This window comes from Manis javanica, chromosome 10 (assembly GCF_040802235.1).
Source record: "Manis javanica isolate MJ-LG chromosome 10, MJ_LKY, whole genome shotgun sequence".
Taxonomy (NCBI): domain Eukaryota; kingdom Metazoa; phylum Chordata; class Mammalia; order Pholidota; family Manidae; genus Manis; species Manis javanica.
In genome coordinates, this window is record NC_133165.1 from 26809659 (window position 1) to 26822234 (window position 12576).

At 53.0% G+C, this 12576-nt stretch overlaps 1 protein-coding gene across 3 annotated transcripts in view; it reads right to left on the reverse strand.

The window, feature by feature from the left end:
* Positions 1–7427: 7427 nt before the first annotated feature.
* GNA12 (G protein subunit alpha 12) overlaps positions 7428–12576 on the reverse strand; it is a 99725-nt gene continuing 94576 nt past the window's right edge. For all 3 annotated transcript variants that reach the window (XM_073214955.1, XM_073214956.1, XM_073214957.1), the window contains 2 exons: positions 11896–11946; positions 7428–10532 (listed from right to left, as the gene is read on the reverse strand). In XM_073214955.1, the coding sequence (XP_073071056.1) occupies positions 9963–10532; positions 11896–11946 (621 nt within the window). In that variant the 3' untranslated portion in view covers positions 7428–9962. The remainder of the gene's footprint in view (positions 10533–11895; positions 11947–12576) is intronic.

Genomic DNA, 12576 nt, shown 5'->3' on the forward strand with positions numbered 1-12576 from the left:
CCCACATTTCTCCGCACCCCCACTTAGGCCTGAATGGGCACAAGCCCCTCAGCAGGCCCCCACTTTGCAGATGAGGGTCAGCATGGAGGGGTGTGGCCCCATTAACATGGCCTTGTGGGACATCGTTGTCAAACCTCTCTGGGAGGGGCAGTCTCCAAAGAGGCTCAGAGACGGATGCATGTGCCCTGGTGCAGCCAACAGCTGCCATCATAGCAGAGTCTGCATTTAGATCCCACAAAGTTAAAAGGAGAGGCTATAGCATTCCAGGGAAGGACGGACACACACACACACACACACACACACACACACACACACACACACACACACACACACACACACACACACACACACACACACACACACACACACACACACACACACACACACACACACACACACACACACACACACACACACACACACACACACACACACACACAAAAATGCGCATGCGCACGGTCCATGAGGGGACACCAGGAGCTGCCCTCCACCCGACAGGCGGGTGCAGGGCAGGCAGCCTGCAGGACCCAAGCCTGGGGAAGATGGACAAAGCTTCCCTGCAAATAACCTTCACCTTTGAACAAGTCCTTTGAAGTATGAGGGGCTTTCCTACATCTTGATCATGGTGCAGCTGAGGCCCTCACCCCACTTTACTGTTGAGGAAGCTGAAAGGTCTGGCTGTTTGCCTGAGGCTGTGAAGCAGCAGGGCTGAAATTCAGACCCAGGTAGCTCTGATTGGACCCTGTGACTCCAGGTCTTTCTGGGGCAAGCACCGGGTAAATGTGAGCTGGAGGAAGTCGGAGGCACAAGGAGCCGGCACCGCTCAGCTGAGGTCACCAGGACACTCTGGCAGCTGCAATGCTTCCGCTTGAGACTCCCCGGAGGTCCAGGGAGCGGCCTGGGTGGGTGGCCGGCACTCTTGGGCAAAGATGCCAACGTAAACAGGGCCTGGAGCTGCTGGGGCTTCATGGATTTGTACAAGAAGGGCGAGTCCCCAACAGGAATATTATTATCCCCGTGAAGCCTGGGTGGGTCAGGGCCTTGCAAGGCGTCTCACAGACCTGAGGGCCCCTGAGCACACGCAGAGTCCCCAGGCCAGCTTTCGGCTGTCACAGCCCTATGCCCCAGGCTGGAGTTGCTGGTCCTGGTCACTGTGCAGCAGCTCTGCACCCAGATGGCACTGGTGCCAAGGAGACAGTAAACTGACAGTTCTTGGCCAGCCGGCAGGCACCCACTGCCTTGGTGCAAGGACGCACCTGCAGCCAGCCAGCCAGCATGGGTGACTGGCGGGGGGGCAGTGGAGGCTCCCTTCCCAGCACCCTAATGGGAACCCACAATAGTGGAAGCTTATTTTTGAATTCAACTTCTTGGGTAAAGACGCAAAAGAAAGCAGGCTTATATCGGGGGGTTATTTTAAAATGCAATTTCCAAGAAATGTCCCAGGGCCACTACATGTTCCATCCACTACCCCCACCCTCCACAGTCCTCAGTGGTGACCAGTGAGCCAAGGCCTTGCTCATCGAAGGGCTGCTGAATGCCCCCACCTGCCTCCTGGCTGCTAAGGGATCACCCCTGGGAGGACCTCCTGCCACCCCTAAAGGACCCAGGCTCTCAGCAAGTCAGATGGGAACAGGCCACCCGGGTTGCAGGGAGGCCGTCCCAAACGGCTGCTCCCCAAGCAGTGTAAGCAACACCCTTTGTTGTACTGAAACTGGGACAGGCCTGGAGTCCGGGCCTCAGACTCCTTTGTGCTCACGGGGCCCTACACCCCCACAGGGCCCCACCACCCTGACCTCTCAGCTGAGGATGACACGCCACCCGTATCAATTCTGTAGGCATGAGCCTCACACACTTACACATCCAACAGGTCTCCTGTGGGTGTGGTCACGGAGGGCTGACTAGAAAGCGGGTTTGGCTCACCACTGATCCTGGCCCGGGCCTAGCACATGGAGGCACCGCTCACCTGCCAGACAGCCAGGACACTCCCAGGTGGCCCTGGGCCCGTCTGAAGCTGACCATCACCTCCTTTTCCCTCCTGCAGCCTTTAGCAACTAAAGGAGATTCATTTTCACTGGCTTTTGCAACATGCATCTAACACACAAGTGGAACTTTGCAAGTAAAGAGTGGTGGGCGCTGCGTTGGTCTTTCCTGGAAAGGCTCTTGCAGGCTGAGCAAGCTGCCGGCAGTGGCCCGGGTGCTGCAGCCTCCCTCTGTGTCCACCTGTCCTACCTGCACACAACGGGAAAAGTAGGGGACACCAGGCATTGCTCACCTGAAATGACATCAAGCTTCGGCTGTCTGTCACCCATGGCCCTTGGGACTGACCTGGAGCATTTCCTTTGAATGTCCCACTGGAGAGGTCCCTTTCAGTGGCTGATGGGGACAGCAGCTCTGCTGAGGGAAGGACTGAGGCCCACTGGGCAGCGTGGCCACCCTGTCACTTACTCTTGGTTCCTCTCCTCTGGCCAGGCTTCCCACACACAGCCTGCTTTCTCCCGGGGCCCAGGGCAGCCGTGTGGTGCAGGGCACCTGTGTAGACACTGACTCCGAGTGGGAGTGAAGCCTAAAAAGGTGAAGGCAGGCCTGTGGAGCTGCGTGTCCTTCCCTGCCCTGGAGCACGGAGCCCCTCAGCCTTGCAGCACGAGCCCCCTGTGGGCGTCTCTCAGTGGCACCCTTTGTCCTCATGTGAGCTCCAATCACAACTTGACCACGCTACTAGCTGGCATCGCTCTTACTTTTAAAAGTCTAGAAGTCAAGTAGAAACACATCCAAATGTAGGCATCTTAGTACTGAGGTCATGGATGGTTGATGTACAGAATAAATTCTGCATAATTTGTATTTTCTGTAATGCTTTCATATTACATTTTCATTCTCAAAATTAATAAATGCCAGAAACCCAAATGAATAAAAAAGGCTTGAGGGAAGAGGATGAAATCCTAGATGCCTAACTGAAAACAAGAGAATTCAACACTGAATTTAGTAACTCCTTCCTCCTTGGAAGCCCGCAAGAACTTTGTAAGGTGGTCAGAACATTACCGGGCAGGCAGTTTTCCAGGCAAGACACTGTCTATAATCGCAATGCTCCGCTCTTCCCCACGTGGGGCCCCTGCTCCTCATCCATGTGGAAGGACAGGCGTGTCTCCAACTCATGCCTGTCACCCCAACGCACACTCTCTGGTGCCCCTTAGGTTCAGGCTGCTTTGCCGGATGCCTCAAAGAACGTATCCACCAAAATGAGTTGCTCCATGAACGCTTACTCTGCTCCTGTGTCCTCCAGGGTCAAGGCTGATACCTGGGATGTGACAACACAGAGAGGGGCTGGAGTAGGCCTCTATTTATACCAAGCTCACCGGTGGCATTTTTCTACTGAGTCTGCAGGTTCAACACGGCTACTTGGCTGTGTTCCTAATGCCACCTGCACTGTAGGTCTCTGCTTGTAATGGTCACTAGGCTGAAAGGCTGAGTTTGTTGTTGAATAAACACAGGACAGTGGGTGAGATTCCTGCTGAGAACCAGCGCCTGAGAGGATGGAAGGCAGGGGCAGGACGGGGGGGTGAGGGGAGTCTAAGGCCCAGACCCAAGGCTGTGATAACCACTTACCTTACTTTCCCACCTGGAGGCCTTGGCACATGGCACCTACCATATACCCCACCAAAGCCACAGGGAGACTGCTTCTGGGAAGGCGGCTACCCAGTGGCAGAGCTCCACCCAGGAGGCCTATGGATGCAACACGAGTACAGCCAGGGACCCACAGTCATGTATGTCCTGCCGTTCTAGAGACCACTGCACAGCTGCTGGGGAGCAGCCTGAGCTGGTGTCTCCATGGGGTACAGCACGCCAGGAAAATGTGTGATTTGGGCAAGTTTTAATAGATTTATGAAGTTCATATATACAAAACATGTTACAGTACCTGTGGTTTACAATGAGCTCCTTGCACTCCACTATATTCTAGCTGGCACTTGGTATCCATAAACCCAGGCCTGGCCCAGTGCTGCTGCGTCCCTTCGGAGAAGTACCTGCATAGGCACTCGGCTGTCACTCTCGGGATCTCCTCTGTGTGAAGACCCTCCAGGGGTGCAAAGCATGGTGTCTGTTGTGAATGCTAAAGCCAAAATGTCTCTGCTGCTCATCCTTCTGCGGGTCCTCCATGCCCCTTCAGCTGCAGGCACAGCTCTCACGGAGCCACACAATACAGCATCAAGGTGAGGCAAGGACATAAGGATGAACATGCGGCTGAGCATAGACACTGCCTGGAGCCAGCAGAGTAACACACCTGTGACGTTTAAAGTTGGTTTGAATGGAGTTAAGGTGAAAGACAGTTGCATGTTTTCAATCAATTTGCATAATAGGTCAGAAGATAATACTATAGGACTCCACAGATGGACAGACTCAACAGAAATTTAAAAGTTCTACATAGACTGGCTTGTTGAAAAATGTACCAGGGAATACGATGAAGAATGTGGCCCAAGTGCTCGACTGCATATGCCTCCAACTAGGCCTTGGCCACTGGTCCACCTGTGAGTCGGGAGAGGTGTTCGGGCTCACCCAGGCAGAGCAGCAGAGCCACAGAGAACTGACCTCGTTAGCCTGACTTGCAGGTCGAGTCTGGCTCAGTTTTTGCAATCCCAGTTTCAAAGTCTCACATGAGCGCTGAGTGCTCAGTTGGCACTAACGTGTCCCAAGGCGGTGGTGGGCTGCCCACCTGCGACACCCCAAGGCTTCCACGGGAGCCAGTTGCTGAACAGGGGTACCCACCATGCAGAAGAGACATCGGCAGAGTGGGGGGCTGACGTAAGCAGGCCCACGGGCCACTGGAAAGTGCTTGCAGACCAGCTTCTGACCCCCACTTCAGGGCAAAGACTGCAGACACCGAAAGGCAGCCCCATCCTCCAGCTTCCCTTCTGACGAGTCATTCTGGAATCAATGGGAAGAGGTGAACGCCTGAGCTGGAGGGCGGCAGGAGGCCAGAGGGTCTGCTTACTTCATAGTCCGACGCTCAGGTTTCTAAGTACCCTGCCTCAGACTCCTGATCAGCCCCACTGAACAAGGCATGGCTGTGGCCCAGGCCTGGCTATGTGCACACAAGGTGTGGCTCCACAGGGAGACCCCACCTTGGCTGGGATTATGTTCATGGGGTGAAATACATCAGCTTTTAAAAATACAAAATTAAGTGGACTCAGTGCTAAGAAAAAGTGCCAAGCAACAGGCCTGGAACAATGCCCACTAGCCTGCCTGCTGGCCCAAGGAGAACTTGGGGCTGATTCAGGAACCCCGAGTAGCTGCTCTGGTGTTTCCCTTTGGTTCAGGTTATGCACACATGAAAAAGAAAACCCACGGGGGGAGAAACCGACCTTCTACAACAGCTCAGAAATAGAGAACGGCCTTTGGGCTGAGCTGTGTCTGCACTCTGTGCTGTGAACTGAGCAACACAGCCGTAGTTACTGTCACCTGATGCAGAGTCCCTGGGTTTTGTATAAAGCAGCCTCACAGTGACTTTGGGCATTCTGCTGCGTACAGTGGGTTGTGAGGGGAACATGTCACCACAGGTGGGGTCTGATGCCAGAGCAGCTGCCCTTGGCCAGCAGTGCCTGTCAGTGAGGACAGCCCACTGCTCGCTGAGGCCTATCTGGGCTGGAACCCCATGGCCTGTTTCTGACCTCTACCACACTTCCTACCCCTTGCTACACCCGACACAAATTCCTAAGAATACCCCTCCTGCCAGGATACTTGACAATTTGCTTGTTTCTGGTTAGCCTCCTCCTTTTCCTGTTACCATCTGGGATATGGCCTTGGAAAAAGTCTGCTCTCCTAGGGACTAGTTCAGCAAGAAGTGTGTTAGGTGCAGCCCCATGCTTGCAAAGTGCTGCTCTGAGCCCTGGGGTGTCCAGGCTGAGTGTGAGGCACAGCCAGTGGCCCGGGCCAGCAGAGCCACTGGAGGCATGCTTTCCTCCGAGGGGCCACCCTGGGTGTGAGGAGGGGCTTTAGGCAATTAGTCCCTGTGCAGAGGGCAAATCCACCTGTTTCAGTGTCGGCCTGTACACTAAAGAATCACCAGCCTCCACATTCTGGAGAGTTCTGCAGGGAAGGCCTGGCAGTGAGAGTGCACCCACAGGAGCAGGCCATCCTCAGCAAAGGCAGGGGACGCACTACCATGGGATGTGTAGGCAGTGACAGTGTTCCAAAGGCCCAAGGGCTCCTCTTCCCTGAGCACAGGAAAGCTAACGTCATGCACCCTGGAAGGACCATAACCTGTGTCAGCTTCTGAAACAAGCCACCTCCTGGAGACGGACACCCTTCTCTTCAGGGTCCAGCACAGGCCTCACAAATGGTGCAAGGTACGAAAAGTCAAGGCGATAAACCAGCCCATTCACGGTGCTGGGCCGGGCCTCCCAGCTGTGGGCCCACCACCCGGCGCCAAGGCCATGACACATGGAATCAGGGGTAAGGACTGTCTCCAGGGGCTGGCTGCTGCACCAAGAGCTAAGCCCAAAACAGCAGGCATTTTCTTTGAAGCAAAGCTTCCTAAGTTTCCAGGAACCATTTCAGCATGAGGCTGTCAAGCACATGACGGACTGTGTGGAGAGGTGGTCCACACGCTGCGACAGGCTGAGAAAGGGCCTCTTGGCTTATTTAAACCACAAAATAAAACACACAGCACTGTGTTCCTGAGGCAGGATGCTGTCACAGTGATTCGTGGTCACCACGTCGTGACATGGAACTCACCATGCTAAACACGGAATCCCAGCAACCCTCCGGGGTCACTTTTCTACTCCAGGGGCTCTCACCCCTGGCTGCACAGTCAAACCGCCAGGGGGTCAGGAATCCACAGAGAGGGCGATCCCACCAGACAATGACCCTGGGGGCTTGGCAAAGACTCCCAATCCCATCCTTCCCTTTGGCCTCCCCTGGTCCCTGGTTTCAGGACATGTCAAAGGTCAACCACCAGGTCCTTCTAGGCTTTCTGATCTTGGAGCTGCAGGCTCTCTTGCATGCACGCACACCCATGTGTGTGTGTCTCTACGACTCTGTTGTGTTCCAGGCTTTCATTCAAAATGGTATTTGTGTCAGTACCTGTGTGTGAGGCTTTGTTTAGCATGTGAAAGTAAAACTTTGATTATCAAATAACAAACCTCAAGTAAAATTAGGATGAGTTAGTTGCTCTTAATTTTGAGGGCTGAAAATTTAACATAATGCTAGTTTTGAATGTTGAATATTTTCTATTAAGCAAAGAAAGACTAAGGGTTTATTTTTAAAAACACCCAGACTGAAGGTGGTCAAATCAAAAGAGACCCTCCTTGCTGATGCGAACACAGTGTTCAAAGAGCAGGCCGCCCGGACACCCACCGAATGGGTGCCCTGATCTTATGATATCAAGTTAGTGAAGGTCTGTCCCCAGGACCCCCAAGACAGTCAGTCATAACCAATAATCTTATTTCAAGATTAGTTTTTGATCTTGGGGTTAAAATAATCAGACTTTTTTCTTTTATCCAGAAAGTAAAAAAATTACAGAGGCAAGAATTCTAGAGATCTCTATACATTACAAAGCTATAATGCAAAATCTTCGGAACAATTTCTCTACCAACAGAAGAGTTACAAATATTTCAGTCAAAAACCTACATGTGTCCTTCTGTGTAAGCAGTATGAGAAGAGCTTATTTTGAGGAAGTTTATTGTTACATTTTGCAATAGTAGATGAGGCACAGCTATCTCTGCTTCAACAAGTCAATAAAAAAGGGTAACAGTGAAAGTAAAAAAATACAAAAGCCTAAGGTTTCTGTAGACAAAAACGGCTATAATCTATGTGTAGAAAAGTTGTAAATGCTTTAGTTCAGCCTTGCAAATAGTCACCTTCTTCTCCAATGATGACGAAGCCCAGAAGCTGGAGCTGGGGGCCCTTATGGGTTTCCCGGGAAGAGGCAGAGGGCCCCAGGCCTTTGGGACACCACACCCCACTTGCAGGCCATTGGGCAGCCTCACTCTGCTTACTTACATGCTTCCCACTCTGAAGGCCAGCCAGCAAGGGCATCAGGCTGTTTAAGAGAAAACGCACAGCCCTGGGCAGGCTGACCTACACCTGCTGGGGAGGCTTCTAATGACACCGGCTGTGGCGGCATCTCTACCAGAACCATGACCGCCTTCCCGGGTTGGTGGGGCAGCTCTGAACCTTAGCAGTCTGGTACGGCCCGGAACACTGCCCGGTGGGGAGCACTCACCACCTAGGACCCAGCTGCAAAAAAAAAAAAGATCTTAGAACTGCCCCAGGGGAGCCTGTCAATGAGTGTTTTCCTTTAAACCATGGTCATTGGCACTGATCCTGGGTCACGTCCTTCAGTTGATAAGGAGCCACAGGAAGCAGTACAAAAACAGCAACTTTTCTCTAGCCAAAAAGATGCCAAATCCCAGTGCACACCAGCATACACCTGGAGCACCAAAGAGGAAGAGCTTCATGATGCCTCCTGGCTAAGAGCACTGTGGCAGCAAGGATGACTTAGAGGCAGGCTTTCCCTCCTTCTGGGTCAGCATCTGCCACAAATGAATGTGGATGTGGCTTGTGAGAATGAGCCAAGAGATGCAATGGGGACACGAGGACTGGGAACAGTGTGGCCTGAGGGCAAGCGCCCAGGATGGGTGTTTGAACCACAGTAACATTCTGGAGCTGGCTATAGACGAAGCTGCTTTTTCATTTAAATGCTAGGCAAAGTCCTGTACGCACTAGACAGACTTTTTAGTAGAGCAAAACACAGTGGGGGCCGGTTTGGAATGTGATGTGTTTTTAAACACAGTGGAAGACACCTGGACAAAGGTCACTGGGCAAGTATCTGAGTGCAAGGGCTACTAGCTCACGTCGATGGCACAGCCTCTGGCCAGGTGGGAGCTGTGCTTGTAGTATTGACCTGTTATGTGTGCAGACAAGGAGGAAGGGACCCTGGGAAGAGTCAAATTTAAGGAGGCGCTGAAAATAGGGGCCGTTGTCTAAAGGCACTGGTGTAAGTGCTAGTTTTGAGAAACTTGGATTTCTCCATAGTCTGCAGGCTTCCCAAAAGGTCAGTGTTAGGCACTCACCAAGCAGCTGTGCACTAGGCTCTGCTGGTCACCTGGCCAGCTTTCAGAAGCCTGAGAGGACCGGAAGCTCCCTACTGCTTCCAAAAGAGGGACATGGGAAATGCAGCCACTGCAGGTCTCCAAAGATGACTGTAAGACACAGGGTCACCTTCCAGGTGAGCCGGCCAATGTTTCTGCCAGTCAGTGGGGGGAGGGAAGGGTGGGTATGGAGTGATGAGCACCAGTGTGCACCTGGTGGAGGAACATTTGCTGTCAGCAAGCTGTTTCCACCCTCTGCGGTGATGCTGGGCCCTCTGAAAGGCAGGAAGACCAGTGCCTGCTGCAGAGCATTAAGGCAAGTTCATGCTGTGGAGCCCCTGCTCCCACCCTCTAAGCTGCGGCCCTCGGCCTGATCTAACACGCCAGGACCGGGGGCTATCAGGAAACTGGCACAAAGAGTTTTAAAAGGCAACTCGCTGGCTTTGGGAGGTGGCCTTGAGGCCCCAGGGCCGGGGCCCTGAGTTTAGCAGCATCGGCATGCGCCTACAGTCAGGCAAAGCTTTCAGCCAGTCTGCCTCGCTGAAGACCTGAGGGTGAGGGAGAGCCATCTGCAGGGCCACTGGTTTTTGTTGTTAGAGGCAGAGCGTGTGTGCACTCACACGCACCTGCGCGCGCGCACACACACACACACACACTCACACACACGCCTTGATTCAACTGCGTTACAAAGGAGTAAGTGTCTGGGAGGAGAGGGCGAGCTGTGTTACTAGGTTTATGCATCAGCTCCGAAGCCAGAGCTTGGGTTTCAGTAGTTTCACGCGCGCCCAGGGTCCAGTAGCCTCCGTCGGCCCCTTGTCCTACGCGCTCCTGGGCTCCCAGGCCAGGTGTGCACCGGTGCCCTGGGAGGCAGCCAGTGCGCGTTCACTGCAGCATGATGTCCTTCAGATTCTCCTGCAGGATGGTGTCCTTCACCGCGTGGAACACGAAGCGGATGTTCTCGGTGTCTATGGCGGTGGTGAAGTGGTGGAAGAGCGGCCTGCTGCGGTTCCGCCTCTTGCGGTCGAAGCACTGCACCAGGTAGCGCTGCACGTCCTCCAGCCTGTGCGGGTCACCTCGGAAGTCCGGGAAGTGCTTCCGGATGCTCACGGCCTTCACCTTCTCCACCAGGAGGTCCGTCTTGTTGAGGAACAGGATGACGGACACACTGAGGAACAGCTTGTTGTTCACTATGGTCTCGAAGATGTTCATGGACTCCACCAGCCGGTTGGTGCGCCGGTCCTCCATGAGCACCTGGTCATACTCGCTGGAGGACACCATGAACAGGATCGATGTGATCCCATCGAAGCACTGGAACCACTTCTGGCGCTGTGACCGCTGGCCGCCCACATCCACCATCTTGAAAGGGATTTTCTTAATGACGAAGTCGTGCTCCACGATGCCCTTGGTGGCCTTCCTCGCCAGCAGGATGTCCTGCTTGCTGGGGAAGTAGTTCTGTAAGATACAGGCCAAAGGAGAGACTCAGGAGGAAGAACATGGGAGAACAGGAAAGGAGAGTCAGACTCACACGCGAGAAGCTGAGCCGAGCACCAAGACAGCTCCTGCTCACGAGGCTGGATTCGCCATGGAACGGAAAGTGAGGGCACTGAGTGCGCTTCAGATGCAGTGGGCTCATGCTCGGAGGCCCCAGTCCGGAACCCACCCATTTTCTGTCCCAGGGAAACTGGCCATCTTCTTTGTTTCTGCACCACAGCTACATTGTAATTTTTCTAACTTTCAAAGCATATGTATTCCAAAACTTTACTATGAACTAATTTAATTTAGGTTTGCAAAGTTGTTTAAATTTAGTCTGCAATATGTTTAATATGTTATTCTTGGAGAACTCTCAAAGTCTTTACTTAGCAACACAGGAACTGCGGTCACTCTTGAGGCACTTTGATTCCACACCATGAAAGACCTGCAGTGAGTACTGTGCATAAGCACTTAGACAGCAGGCTTGCCAAAACACCAGATGATGGTGAAGCCTGTAGTTCCAGCTCCCAAAGCACAGGTACATGGGGACAATCACGTTCAGTAACCCTGCAGGGACAGAAGAGCAAAATCCAGGAGAGAAACCCTAGGGAGAAAGACTCCAGCGACTCCTACATAGAAGCTACAAGGAAGGAAAGATGGAGGGAGAAACCTACACATCAAAAGAAGTTTGGGTGGTGTGGGCACAACCTTCGTAGGAGGCTGACACCAACTGGTGGAGTAAAGCAGCTTCTCCAAGCAGACAAACAGGGCAACTGGGAAAATCGCCACACTGACAGTGGCTAGCTGATAAGCAGGGGCAGCTGTTGGTTTTTAAGGAGCGATATGGTCCAGTGGTTATGACTCTCAGCGGCTTCCCTGCTGATACACTTGGAACTATTTCCGATGAAACAATAGGGTGATTTGCTCCTGGAGGGCAGGTGGGGCTGGGGCAGTGAGATTGGCTATGGGTGGTGATTGTTGAACCTGGGGTTTCGTTTGACTGTTTCTGCATATATTTGAATTTGCCCTAATAAAAAGTTAAAGGAAATCTGTTTACTAACTAAAGAAGTCTTGCCTCCTCTGTGGTGACCCGGGTGAAGGGTTCTTACAGAGACACCACTTCACATCTCCATTCAGCAGTGACTAAAGGCTCACGAGCAAGAATGTGAACACTGCCTCCACAAGAATGAGGCCACCCTGGCCTCTGCGCACCCCTCCCCGTCCCCACGGGACACAGAGCACGGACAAAAGCCCGAGAAGGCGCTGCGAGCCTCGCACCTAGACCGCTCTGGTCTCAGGTGTGTTCTAGCGCCAGGGCGGCTTCTTAGGGCGGGTCTCTACTCACCAGCTGGCCGATCCGGTCCAGGTTGTCCAGGAAGTACTTCACTGACTCACCCTGTCACGGAGGAAAAAGACTTAGACTCAGTCTTGGTGGAGGAGCCATGACTTGGCAAACTGAAGCACTGACTGGGTGACGACCTGCGTGTGGCTTTTTTGCCTCTGTGTCAAACAGGGAGGCGCCATGAAAAGACATAGTGTATATGTGTTTTTAAAAATTAAACCAGGGAAATTTTTTTTCTTCAGCTTTTCTAGCTCCTACCCCGAGATTCAAATTCAGACTGTGTCTTTCAAAGCTCTCCTGCTTGATTCCAGTGATGGGTAGGGTGCTGGCCCTTCCTTCCCAGATGTGGAGACTGGCCCGCTTAAGGCCAAGCCATGGGGACGGCGGGGACGGGACACACTTGAGGTGGCATTCCTGGATGGTTTGCTTCCAGCAGAGACGGCACTCTGGATGTTGTCTTTGAAGACAGGGAACCGTCAAGAGAAGAGGAGTTTCTGGGATCAGGCATGATATTCCCTATGTTTCGCACATTTGCGCAGCCTGGTTTACAGCCCGGAGTGATAAGGCTCTTTTGTCTGGATTTCTGTGGTGGAAACGAGTCCCTCTTTGTTCCCTGGATTGAACAGTCTCTGGACTGAACATTGACACAAGCTGAGGCTATCTGATGGCTGGATGCAATGCAAT